At 44.5% G+C, this 14169-nt stretch overlaps 1 protein-coding gene across 1 annotated transcript in view; it reads left to right on the top strand.

Moving 5' to 3' along the window:
* The window catches only part of LOC147727916 (CIMIP2 protein GA14893-like), a 292621-nt gene that overhangs the window by 86181 nt on the left and 192271 nt on the right, over positions 1–14169 (top strand). Inside the window, exon 2 of the mRNA XM_086963199.1 lies at positions 3652–3884. Coding sequence (XP_086819325.1) covers positions 3652–3884 — 233 coding nt within the window. The remainder of the gene's footprint in view (positions 1–3651; positions 3885–14169) is intronic.

Below are 14169 nucleotides of genomic sequence, written 5' to 3'. Positions count from 1 at the left end.
GCTGGTTGATGTTTATGCATATGGTACCATTTATCAGTGAATCTAAGGTTGGACTTTCTGAAATCTATTGTGCAAGGTGTAGAGCCCATTTTGTTTTTCAACTCCCTAAACTTAGTTCCTTAGTATATAGAGATCTTATTTTCCATTTCCCTGAGATTTAGATGTACTTTAAACTTTTGAAAATTCATTACACACTACAGAACATTTATCTACATTCTATTCACACCTTTCACTAGGTGTATCTTTTCTGAAACGTTTTAATGTTTCTAGTTTACTGCACCTAATAAAGATATGAATGTAATCTATATTCAAAAGTTTCTTTTATATGGCAAATATTTTTTTAAATTGCGTTTGTGTAATTAGTTTTTGCTGGAAGAACATTCAATCTGCATCCAGCAGTTCCCTGGTCAGGTGCAAGTGGTATCCTAACCTGATTTCCTCTAGCATGGGGAAATTATCTGAAATCACATTATATATTTTAATACTTTACCCACAGTTGCAGTATCAGCTATAATAAGTGAAGGAATAGTGCCCTTAACAGTATAGCCATCATTTAATTCAGGAAGATGTTCCGTCACTTAGGGGCACATTACGATCGCGGACGGATTTGCGTTCGTCCGCGAGCCCTGAGTAGGAGGGAACGTCCGCATGGGTTGCGGCGTTCCCTCCTGTGCAATTAGGATGTGACCGCCAACTTGGCGGTCACATCCTCTATGTTTAACAATGTTAAACATGCATACATTGCATTTGTATGCAGAAAGCGGCCGATTTCTGCATACAAATGCATGGGGGTACCAGAGGTACCCCCCATGTGCACCCCCCACCCCCCCTTCACCCAGGGGGGCCCGCTACAGGCCCCCGAGGTGAAGATACGTATGCTTTTCCACGGCGGAGAACCCACTGCGGAAAAGCATTTTTTGCCAGCCATCCTAATATGTCTGGCGGTGTCTGAGAGACACCGCCACCATATTAGGGCTTTTCTGCTGCGGTTGTAAGCCAACCGGGGCGGAAAAGCGGCAGACTGAAACCAAGACCCACCAGCCATCCTAATGTGGCGGTGGGTCTTTGGTGAGTCCGCAGAGGATTTTCCGCATCCTCCGGGCCGGCGGTGGCTTCCGCCGGCCCGGAGGATGCGGAAAATCCTCCATCATAATCGGCCCCTAAGGATTATTAGGAGGATTCCCCATTTCATCGGATGGTATAATATATGATTTCTTGACAATGCTGAATGTATGAATTATCATTCCCCAAAACAATTGATTCTTCCACAGTGAGCTAGCTGTCTTTGATCCTGACAAGGAGCTGTAATGCTTCTCAGTGATTCTGGTTTAGATTTCTGCCAAAAAGCTGAACATTTCTGTAATTTGTTGATGACTTTTGCTTTGTTAATGGCTAAATTAGCTATTGATCTAGTAACAGATTATGTTTTACAATTTTGCAAAGTAAATTTTATATTTCATGCAATTATATGAAATGATGAAGGTAGATATCCCCGTTAATGTTATTTCATTAGTTCATATGGTTATACTTGAAAGGTTCCGTTGTCTCACATATATTTGAACAAAGGCATGGGTGCATTTATTAGAATGTTGGAAATCAAACTCTCCTTTGCTCATTGTGATCTGAAAAATGTTTGGTATAGGTATACATTTCTAGCTAGAGCTTTGACATCATTATATACTCTGCTTTCTATTGTAAAGTAAACACCAAATTCACTCAGAAAGAATTAATAGCTAAGTATACACATTTTTATAGGTCAAATATTCATCGTCACAAAATTCACTGTTGTCATGAAATCCTCATTCAATTTCCCACCCTTAAAAAAAATTGCAACATTAGATAATACATTATTTATATTCATTGCCATATGTTTGTTAATATATCCTTATAATGTTAATACCTAAGTATGTTATTTGACTTTCTGCACATATCAAAAGTCACTTGTTCAAATGTAAGAATACAACATGAGTAGGAGGCACAGTTTTGATCAGTTACCTAATACCAAGAGAACAAACTAAAATCTTCAACTCAATCATGGAGAGTGAGAATAGAATGTAAGTGGTTTAAAATAAGGGGGTGTTTGTTGCAGGCACTAGTTTGATCAGTTACCTTATAACCAGAGAGAGAACTAAGATCTTCTGCTCAAACGTAGAGAGTGTGAATAGAAAATGAGGTCGGACCATTGCCCTGCCACAGCCATCAGGGAACGTCCGTTCCTTGGTAGTGTTGCAGCGGTCAGGAGGTCGCATTATGCAATACTCCTCCCACTACTCTAAATGCAGCTAGGTCTAATCAGCCAGGCTATGAGCCACCAGGAAAGACAGAACAAACCTCAAACTCCCCTTGTGTAAATCTAGTGTGAATGCATATCTCCTGCTCCTGTCACTCTAAACCCAGACAGGGAATACACAAAAGGCAGAGGCACACAGGATGGTTAGACAAGAAAATACCTACTTTCAAAAAGTGATAAGCAAAACAAGGAGAAATGAAGATAGTATTCCTTGATACATAAAGCTTAGGTAGGAGCACCATTTTGGCACCAGCCCATGTTTAAACTCTTTGTAAATATGGGTCTTTGTTAAAATACGAGTGGATGCACAGGAACATCCAGACGCCAGCCATGTAACACCCACCTGATGCATGATAATGCAAGGCAGCGCTGCCTTGCGCTACATTTATTTTTACAAATCCACACAACTCAATGCAAATCTAGATTTGTGTGCCCTTGTAAATCACAAATAAGACTTTGCATCATGGCTGTGCCAAAAAATGACATGCCCACGACAAAAAACAGGATTACATCTGGGCCTAAGCATTTTACTGTTTTTTCCATAAAAACATGTGTGCACAGTATTATTCTATTGTTTCATCTTGTTAGGGATGTTGGTTAAAAGATACACTCTGCAAATATAAATAATACAATGGTTCACCACACAAAGAGAAGCAGTTCTTGTGAAAATTCGGGTGATCCATACCTACTGCAATGTCTATAGGAAAAATATGTGCCTGGTTTGTCAAGCTGTCCCAGAACTGGAACTATATTGACAATGGTGTCCATCGCCATTTATTGTGCAGATAGAGCATAAAATACCAAACTAGTTTTCAAAAATACTCAAAATTACAACATGTACATGTTCCAAAAGCGAAAGGTTTTGCATTTAAATTGCTTCAGAAGGGAGAAGAATGTTCACAGCTTTCGGGGTGTCTGGAAATTAAGGCAAAGTCCCTTTCAAATGTTGCCTTAGACAACCACCGAGCCATCAGCAATGGGTTATGGTGAGCTAGTAGCTGTCAAACCTCATCTAGATTTGAGACGGTGGAAGGTAGATGTAGCCCAGAAGTACTGTTTGTTGCAGATGCCTTTTGTTTGAAATAGGATGGTTGGTGAAGAACTGGAAAAGATTCTGCATGTCAAATAAAAAAAGAGAATCATCCACAACCCTTCCAGCATAGGCATACGCATTCAGCGAGAAGCAAGACATTTTTGAAAAATAGAAATGGGTAGTAAGCAGAGCTTTTTGTTTGAGCATAGGAATTCTCAGAACAATGGTTCTATTTAGCCACCTTCTGTTGCCTCAACTTTGTTGAAATAAACTTTTCCATGGAGTGATATCCACCTCAGTCTCACATGAATTACAATTTCTTCCCCAGATTCACAGGGTATGTTCCAAAGCTGCGAAGTGTGGTTGGGGATACATACGGCAATGCCACACACAGGCTCCTCACCCATGAACCAGGACAGCCAAAGCCTCCTCAACTAACTTTGTCCGTGAACGGAGAAGAATGTGCATTGCCAGGCCCCAGACAACGTATCAACAAGACCTATGGTCATCCGGAAATAAATACCTACGCTCGGCAAGTGTCTGATCGAAACATAAACAAAGGTACTCCTTTTGTGCAACCATATAGTGCTCAGAAAGATTCACATGACGGCCACACTGTAAATATCACCTTGTTTTAGGAAGTTTATAAAATGGCTTCAATAGTGAATACAGAATAGTTGTTTACGGACACGCACACACACTTGTCCCAGTACAGTGTTGCAACACTATGTTCAGCAATGGTAACCTATATGCTGAACAGTTTGCTACACTATACTCTGGGGCATATGTACAGGCCCCTATCGTCACAGGAACAGCACTTTTTGTGATGTGCCCGTGGCGATAGGGGCCTTGCCTTATGTACAATGCAGCGTTAAGCCGTGGCTTGACACTGCCTTGTACATACGGCACCCTTTCACGCTATGCTTAGCCTGAAAGGGGCGATGCTGTGGGTGTTGTGGTAGGCGTTCCACCGCAACACCCATTGCATTTGACGCTGCTCCCTACGTACAAGGGTGGCGTACATAGGAGGCAGTTCCAAAATTAAGGCCAGGAAAATCCTGGTCTTAAGTTGGCGAAACAAGGAGAAATGCATTATTTCTCCACATTTTTGCTTTTTCCTTGTGTTCAGCCTTGTGCAGCACACATGGAAAAAGCAAAATGCCATGGTTTGTTTATGTACAGGAAGGTGCCTCTTCCTGTACATAAACAACCCTTTTTTAAAAATGCCATTTTGTAACTTACATGGGTGCTGCATGAAGCACCACACCTAAAAGTTACAAAATTGCATTTTAGGACTGTTTGTGTGCAGGAAAGGACACCTTCCTAAACATAACAAATCCTCCCCTGCACGCAGACACCCTTACACTCTGGTACAAGGGTGCCCACGTTGGCGCTAAGTTGTTAATCTTAGTGCCATCGCAGGGGGATACGCAAGGCTGCACCACATTCTTATAAATATGGTGAAGTCTTGCGTTTCCTGAAGTGGTGGAGCTTGCCGTTAAGCCCAGTAGGCTAATGACACACATTGCCGCTTCATTGTATATAACCCTTCTCTGTTTCTTAGTCTGCGCACAAGTCTACCATATTTTTAGATGGTAGTCATATTTAGCCCACACTGACATTTCATGAGCAATGCCTTGATAATGTGACTGTTTCTTTACCGCGGAAGCACATGGAAGGGTTTTGTAAACAGATGTGAGATGTTTTCTCAGTTGTAAGCTTCGTGATCTCAATGTGTATATGTGCTAAGAATCTACTGCCTCTTAGAATACTGCCTGAGCACATCAGTGGTAGGCGATGGAACCACAAAAAAACATAAAGGCTTGGGAAATGCTGATACCGTGGGGAACTCCTAATTGAATTGAGTTCCCCGCTCCTACAAATTTGCAATCCAAGCATACATTTTGACATGGCGCTACATGCTTCACATGCACGTGGGCTAGAGCATTGTGACGCAGCACACAAATTAATGCCAATTTCGTGAACAAGATTTCAACAAGCCCTCAAACAATTTAAATAATAAAAACTCACGAATCCCAAACAGTATAAATAGGAGTTGAGTTGAGTTGAGTTGAGTTGGGATTTATAAAGCGCGTAGCTACCCTTGGGCATCCCAGCGCTGATGACCATAGATCCAGAGAGGAAGAAGAACGGAGAGAGAAAATTAGTGAGTGTTGTAATCAAATTTACAAAAATGTAGTCAATTATCAATCTCAATCATAATAAGTGAACTCTCAGAACCCAATAACTTAGCTAGAACATCAGTCAAACCAGTGCAGGTCTAGAGTGCCTTGACCTTTTCTCTTGTGTTTATTATAAATAGGCTGTAGCATAGATACATTGCCATTTCGGCTCTTATTTTAAATCCCACTCATACATGCCTGATTCATCACAGCAAAGGAACTCTAATCAATTTACAAACGCTTAGTATTAATACAACAGCAAGAGCAACAGCACACAAGACTTATCTGTTTGAGCCGAAGCAAAAAAGAAGGAAGATGGCTGGTGGTTCTGGCCCTATGTTGGATTCTTAGAACTTTGTTAATGTTCTTTGTTCTTTAAAGGAGCTGCTGCGTGTGGCGCAATAAAGAAGTTTGAATAATCTTAGCCTCCGGTCTTGTCATAAATCTACTGCCCCTTAGAATACTACTTGAGCCCATCAGTGGTAGACGATGGAAACACGACCAATACAGTGGGTGCTGTTTGGTGTGCATTTACTTTCTCCGACTTTATGTCCACTTACTGATACATTCATTAAATATCTGGTAAGTGGCACTAATTTTCATCTAGAAGTAGAGTCAACAAATCCTTGATTAAAATATTTCTAAAATATGCCTTAGTGTTATGAGGAGATTTGTTTCTGCACATCAATGTGTGTATTCCTCCCTTTAGGCTGGGGGTTGTAGTTCCCATCATTGGAACTTCACTCTTAGGGGTCTATCAGGATGGCGGCGGGAAAAACATTCTGACCACCATGGCATCAGAAATTAACCATTCGCAAGTACCGCGGGAAAACCGGCGGTCAGATTAAGAAGATCAGCCGCCAGAAAAATCAGACCAGCAGCGGATAAATGCCACAAACGGCCAGTAGCGGGCGGAGCAGGTAAAAATCTGTCAGCGGCGGTCTGATTCGCTGCGGAAAAACCCAAACCTGCCGCTATGCCAGCGGAGTGAACCGCACGCACAAGTTGGATACCATTGAGGTGACAGTGGAATGATCCGCTGTTTCCGACGGCCGTGATTGGTATCAGTGATGAATGGGAGAGCAGGCGGAAGGGCTGTTGCATACCCACCGCAGTGGCCGCACTGGAACTATTATGGCGGTTGACAAAAAAAACACACAACAAGGCCACCAAGTGAAGACATCAAACTAGCTCAGCCCCCAAAAACACCTAACACACCCCAAGGACACACCCCCATGGCAAGTAAAAAAATACAAATCACACAACACATCTGACAGCAATACACTATTTTGACACACCCACATAGGTGAGTATAAAACCTGCCCCTTCCCTGACCAGACTCCTTTGCACTACTCCAGCCCTGAAGGAACTAAACCCTACAGCACACTGGAGAGGCAAACCAACATATATCTCACCAGCACAATAACACACACACAAACACCCCACCTACGTCAACCCCACCACCCTCACACCTGCACCTCAGACCATTTGCACATCACACGCCATGGCACAAAAGAAAATGCCCAAATTCACTGACAATGAGTTGTCAGTCATGGCAGATGAGATAATCAGAGTAGAACCATAATTGTTTGGTAACGTGGTCCAACAGACACCATTAGCCACCAGAGTACAAATGTGGGGAAGGATAGTCGTCAAGGTCAATGCAGTAGGGACCACCCCGCGCACCAAGAAGGAGATCATAAACTGGTGGCCTGACCTGAAGAGGCAGGTGAAAGCAAAGACCTACAAGAATAGCCAGTTGGCTTAGATGACTGGGGGTGGCCCTCCTATTCCACCAAGAACATTCACTGCATGGGAGGAGAAGGTGCTTGCCATACTGCATCCTTAGAGTCTCACAGGAGTAGCCGGGGGACTAGAGGCTGGTAAGGTCAAACAAATGTCCAGCATCACACTGCTATGTACTGTCTTGCACAACTACAAAGCTACACCTCCTAGGCCCAATTCCTTTTATCTACACCGGACTCTTCCCAACACATGTCTTACAGATCCAACATTCACTCCCTCTGATTTACCCCAAAGGTAGCTAGCAACATTACCATGGGGCATGTGTACAGGTAGCTAACACTACAACTCCTAACCAGGCACTCTTGTTCCACAGCTCAGCAAGATGGAGCACTCTATCCCACTCAGAAGCATGTGGCAGCAAGTGTATCCCACCAACCAAACTTACAGTTAGGTAGGCATCTTAACAGGGAGGGGTGTTTGTGGGTGAGAAGCCAGCACCACGACTCCCAACAGGCCCCCATGTCCCACAGTTCAGCAAGGTGGAGCATCCACCCCACCCCACCCAGAAGCATGTAGCAGCCATTGTATCCCACCAACCAAACTTACAGGTTGTCATATAGCTACTTCTTTTCTACATACTGTGTTAAGTTAGCATGAGTTTATTAAATGTTTGCACGCCGTTTTCATTCTTGCTTCACTTTTGCACACAACACATAATTGTTGTTTTAGCTTTCAACCCAGAAGAGCTTCATGATTTACTAGAGAAATAATATGTTATTGCTCTGATATCAGTTTTGTTCTGCACTCTGTCTGCACAGCGAGTGCTGAAGGCTACACGGATAACTTAACCCAGTGTTGTTGTAAGGTCTGATCTTCGCACCCCTATAGCCATAACACACATGCTGCTGCCAAAATCTGGCTCTAGGCGAGTTTTATATTGTTGTGCTGAATGCACAAAAACACACATGATGTGCTTCGCATGCAGAGACTTGGTGGAAGGTGATGTGATCCTCCTGCCACTGAGATTTTAAGGTATGGGCCCGCCCTGCTAAAACCCAAATGAGACCTTCATAGATATAAAATACTATACTAAATAGGGAGTGTGTGAATTAGACATTGTTAATTTCTATTCATTTCAGCATATTAGTATGCTCTCACCATTCGCCTTTTATGAACTGATAATTATGATGATAACTTTGTTGCTTATAATATGTTTGCTAATATTATACAAGATATTGCGTTTGAGAACCTTGTATTAGTAAATAAATATTTCAAACGTGCACGTGTCCTCTTTTATTCCACGTTCTGGTTTGTGATGATTATATAACGAAAGAGTGTTCATGTGTTCCACGATTCCTGAGGTACTCTAAGTTCATGTTCTGGTCTGTCTAAGCATTGGAAGGTTGTTATGACCAATGAGACACTGTAGCTAGCTCGGTAAGGGGATTTTGGGTACTGAGGTGAGTTTTGGGCCATCCTAATTCACCGAGGTTCCAGGTCTCTATGCACAGTTCTGTAGGAGAACGGAATTCCCGCTACATGGCGCCCATACGTTGTTGGCCTTATATCATGACACTCGAGTAGTATATCATTCAATCCTTAACCCCTTCACTGATGTTTCCGGTAAATGGCGGTGTTGGAAAAACCTACCTATTTTTGAAATAGGTCTTTTCAAGCTTGATTCTTTCTAAAACGGTTTCCTTGAATTACTACCCAGGTGTGCTACAAAGTTTACTTTGTATTTTCTCGTTCCTGTGCTGTCATGGCCCAACCCGTGGACATTCCGCAGCATAGTCGCATTGCGGTGCGAGATCATTTGCGGGTTTACAATGTGCCTTTGGAGGGCTTGGCTGGGATTATGGTGGTGAGTGCGGAACTTGCTTACCCTTACGAACTCTTTTATTCGTGGGTGACATTTCCGGCAGTGGACTCTAATTCAGGCGTATTCCACACATACACTCCCACCGTTGTACCTAATGATCTACTCCGTACAGAGCGCAGGAAGTACCTATTGATGTTTGGCAGCATGGAGTTTGGTTTGGTGGTGCCCTACCCCATTCTTTAACCGCTCCGAGGTTGGGTCCTTTGTCTATTCCAGGCGCTAGTTGGCCTGTTTTGGCTGGATTTACTCCTCATCCTCTACACGGCAATTGTAATTTGGCTGAAATCAGACGACTACATGTAGTCGCGATTGCCGTGATTAGAGCATTAGTGCATTACATGGGCCGTAATCTTCCGGGTGGAGCCCCGGGGGGTGCGGCGCTTCCGGCAGGGCAGGGTGGTTTGAAAATCAGTCCTGTCATGGTCAATGCCGTAATGGGCAAGAAGCCCCAGGAAAAGGATGATTTTCCTTTCTGGCTTGCCGAGAAATTTCACCAGCTGGAAGCTGTATTTCCTAATACGACTCCTGGTGAAAAACACCGGATTCTTATGCTTAGTTTGCCGAAGGATTTGGCCCCTGAGCTCGTTGACTGTGAAACCTGGGGGAAGACTTTTGCGGCGGTCTATGTTCGGTGCTATGGCACCCTGTCTATGTCCGTGCTGTCTTCGGTCCTTAAACGTGTTCAAGATAATCACGGACCGGAATCTGCTGTCGAGTTGGGCATGCGCCTGTGTGGCACCTTTGATGTAGTTTGCAATCTGATCCTTGCTAATGGCAAGGGGGATGCAGTGAACTTTCAGGTTGCTAACGCGTTAGTGGTGCTTCCAGAGGCCGAGAAACCCCGACAGTTAGCGAGAATAATTGTTGCGGCTTATAAAACCGTGGGTCGCAATTGTAAGGGTGTTAAGCCTTTTTCTGTTAAAGATAAAAAGCAGCCCCAGGGACAAACTTCAGAGACGGAAGTTCAGCCCAAGTCCAAAAAACAAAATTGGCCTAAAAAACAGAAACAGGGAAAGCAACCGCAACAACAACAAACACAGGTTTCTCGCCCTGCGTCTCCGTTACCTACGCAGTCGGAACGTGTTTATGACTTGCGCGACCGCGCGGCGATTAAGACTCCTGATCAATTTCAGGCTTCTGACCAACGCTCTCCTCGTTCCTTTCAGGACTCATCGGCTCCGAAGACCGGTGGTGGAGGGGGCGGCAGGGGTCGGGGTGGCCAGCAAGGACGTGACCAGCCCCGCCAGAGGAACAGTGCAGAAAAGCAGGAAGGCTCTACGCCTAGGAGACCACAGTTTGCAAAGAAGAAAGTCGCAGCCTTAACAGCGCATCGATATGCCCCAGATAGTGAGAACACGGCTTCGGAATCTGACGTGGGCTCTGCCTTGCTGGACACCACGGCGGAGATTACCACTACTGAAGGTGACAGCGACTGATACTTATGTTGTCATTGAAACAGCTGACACCAGAGTTGCTCCCCCTGATAGACTATTTGAAATTGTCCTGTTGATTGAAGGTGACATACAGCGAACCATAAAAGGGGTATTTTGGGAAAATCTTTCGTCTACATATGACATTTTCCTTTCAGAGGCTGATTGGACCCCACCTTTTGTGCTCGCAGCTCCGCGAGGGGAGGAGGTAATCCTCCCCAGTTTCGCGAACACAGTCTCGAAAGAGAATGCGCAGCATTTTGCCGAAGAGTGGGCTCTAACTCTGGCGCCGGCTGTGTACCGCAATCAATGTGGGTGGGATAATTTGTCCCCACGCCACGAGATTCCTTTACGGTCTCAGCCGCAGCCTCAACCTCGATATCCCATAAGACGTGAAGCGAAAGCTTCCGTCGCTGCAATCCTTGAACAATTGGAATATCAAGGTGTAATTGAAACGTGTGTGTCACCAATGAATAACCCTCTTTTTACTGTAAACAAGCCTGACGGTTCGTATCGTTTGGATTTTAATTACCGGCATTTAAACTCGCATTGCCGCAACTGTGCAGTACAGAATACTCACGGCTCTGCTCTTGTGAATAGTCTTGTGCGTAAGCAGTTTAAAACCACGCTTGACATTTCTAATGGTTTCTATGCCCACCAATTGGATGCTATGAGTTCCCAATTGACCAGTTTTACATGCGGCGGTGTCCAAAAACACTTTCGGCGTCTCCCTATGGGCTATAAGAATAGTCCTGGGGTTTTTTCCGCCCGCATAATCTCTCTTTTGGAGAGAATCGACCCAGATGCTTGTTCGTATGTGGATGACACATATCTCACGGACAACGAACTTTGGGAGCACCTGTGTCGTGTAAACGGAATAATTTGTACCTTTGCAAATATAGGTTACAAATTCAACTTTGCGAAATCGCACATTGCAGAGTACATGGTGTTGTTTCTAGGCTACGAGCTTAACAATGATTGAAAGGGATTGGCTCCTCACTTCCTGGAGAAATGGGCACAATTGCACGCTCCGACAACACTGAAAAAATTAAAATTTTTACTGGGCTTTTTGAATTTCGGGAGAACTTACATTCCGGAATATGCCCAGCGTATCAAGCCTTTGTATGCTTTGGTACAACCATCTTTTTCCAAATCATGCTGGCTGCCTGAGCATTCGGCCATTCTGCAGTCTTGCAGGCTGATCTGCTTGCTTCTAAATTCTTACTGACTCGTGATAATCAGACCAACCTGGTGATACGAATTATCCCTGGGACGGTAGGTTTCACGTACCTGACTTTTAATGAGGGAGACACAGTACCTATTGCTTACAAGTCACACTTGTACACTTCAGCTGAATTGCGCTTTTCCACTGTGGAGAAAGTTTTGACGGCTGTGCAGATGGCCATTCTTAAGGAACGTGCCCTGTCACAGGGAAAACGCATGATGGTTGTTACCCCGTGTCCTGCCTTGGAGGCAGACACAAAAGCCAGTGTACCAAATTCTAAAGCTTTGCACCCTCGGTGGATTCAATGGGCAGCGTCCTTGTCATCTCAGGATGTCACGTTTATTTTTGACGCCACATTGAGGTCGGAGGAGTATTTACAGTATGAATTCGTTCATCCTGCTCCTTTAGCAATGCGACCCCTGGAGGATTTCTATTGCATCATTTACACCAATGGTTCGGCGCAGGTTGCGCATGGCTCTAAACATGCCTACAATTCCGCATGCGCCATTGTGGTTGGTGCCATGGTGAACGATGAGTTCAAGTCCAGTCTTGTGCACATGCAGACGCTTGGAGACTGCACTGCACAATTAGCAGAGCTTCGTGCTTTGATGCTTGCATTGGAGTACGCAGACCCTAGGGTGACTACTCTAATAGTAAGTGATTCTTACTACTGTGTCCAGTCTTACAATGAGAACTTAATCTTTTGGATTCAGAATGAATTTTGTGATTCCAAGGGTAGCACAATAAAACATAAAATGATCTGGGTCCGAGTGGCTGAGCTTAAAGAGCAGTTGCCACTTGTGTTTGTGATTCATACTCTTGGCCACCAGCGCGTGGGAGTCCACGCTGTCGGTAATTCGCTTGCTGATGAAGCAGCAAAATCTGCAGTATCTAAATATTTAGTTGCAGCAGTTACACGGTCCAAAAGTAAAATAGATGATGACATCTTGGCGGCTGTTGCTGCCACTGAGAAGGGAGGTAAATATCCTGCGGGGTTCCCTTCGAAGTACACATACCACTTAAGTCCCGATAAGGTTCCTTACGTGAAAATTCCTGAAGTTGGTGAACGTTTAATTCCCAACTCGGATCGCAGAGCTACTTTGATTACAGCGGCTCATGAAGGTGTGGCGTCTGCGCATGCGGGCATCTCAGCCACTGTAACACAGCTACAACAGAAGTTCTGGTGGCGGGGACTGTACAAACAGACGCGTGAGTATGTCCTTTAATGTGACATTTGCCAGCAGATCAAGCCTTCGACTGCTGCGCGTCCACCACAGACACAGTTGTACATTTCTAATAAACCACTAGGATGCGTTTATTTAGATCACTGCGGTCCTTTTTCTTCTGATACTGCGTATAAGTATATCTTAGTAGCAGTTGATTCATGCACACGCTTTGTGTGGGTATGGCCCCATCGCAGCGCTGATTCACGGACTGTCATAAGAGATTTGCTTGTCTTTGCAGGGATTTTTGCCTGTGGTACCTTCCATTCGGATCAGGGTCCGGCTTTCGCCTCTAAGGCGTATAAGGATGCTATGGTTTTGTTGGGGGTCCAAGTCAAGTTTTCGTCTCCGTACAGACCTGAGGGTAACAGTGTAGTGGAACGAATGAACCATGACTTAAAGCAATCTTTGACAGCTCGAGTTATAGGCACTGGCAGAAACTGGCTGGCCCACCTCAATAGCATGCAGCGTGCTCTTAATAATCTCCCTAGAAGGTCTCTGGGTGGGCGGGCCCCGTACGAAATGCTCTTTGGTATCAAGATGTATGTCCCTGACCTCGACGGTCTAGACTGCGTGGCTCAAGCCACGGCCTTTGACGTAGATGAACATTGCAATGTTTTACAGGATCTACAAAAGACCAGAGACAGTCTTGCAAAGGAACATTTGGCCTCCACGTCGGATGATGCGTTGCAGATCCTGGTAGTTGGCTGGCTACCCAAAGTTGGAGAACTGGTTCGAGAGAAGATCGATAACAAGAAAGAATTTGGTCCTTCCTATCAAACACCGGTCCCCGTTCTTGGAGTGAAGGGCACAAGAACAGTCATTTTACCACCACTTCCAGGTCGTAAGGAAAACAGGTTTATCTTAATTGACAATATCAAGATACACAGGGTGGCCGATTCTTCATAGCATGACACCGGCAGTCTCCTGTCCTTCGATTGTGAGAAATTCTGTTTTGGCCATTACAGCAGCTGCTGAGCCAGAAGTGGCCCTCGAGATGCCTGTCATTTCCAATAGTATATTGAACACTTTCCCAGTTAATAACATTGATGACCTCGAATATTCCTTTCCTGCTGATTTATCGATGCCAGACTTACAAACACGTTTGGCCACAGACTCTAGATTTTCATTTGACTCTGCTTCAGAGACTTCGACAA

This window comes from Lissotriton vulgaris, chromosome 3_1 (genome assembly GCF_964263255.1).
Source record: "Lissotriton vulgaris chromosome 3_1, aLisVul1.2, whole genome shotgun sequence".
Lineage (NCBI taxonomy): Eukaryota > Metazoa > Chordata > Amphibia > Caudata > Salamandridae > Lissotriton > Lissotriton vulgaris.
Note: the sequence above shows the minus strand (reverse complement) of the source record. Positions and strands in the feature narration are given on the sequence as shown.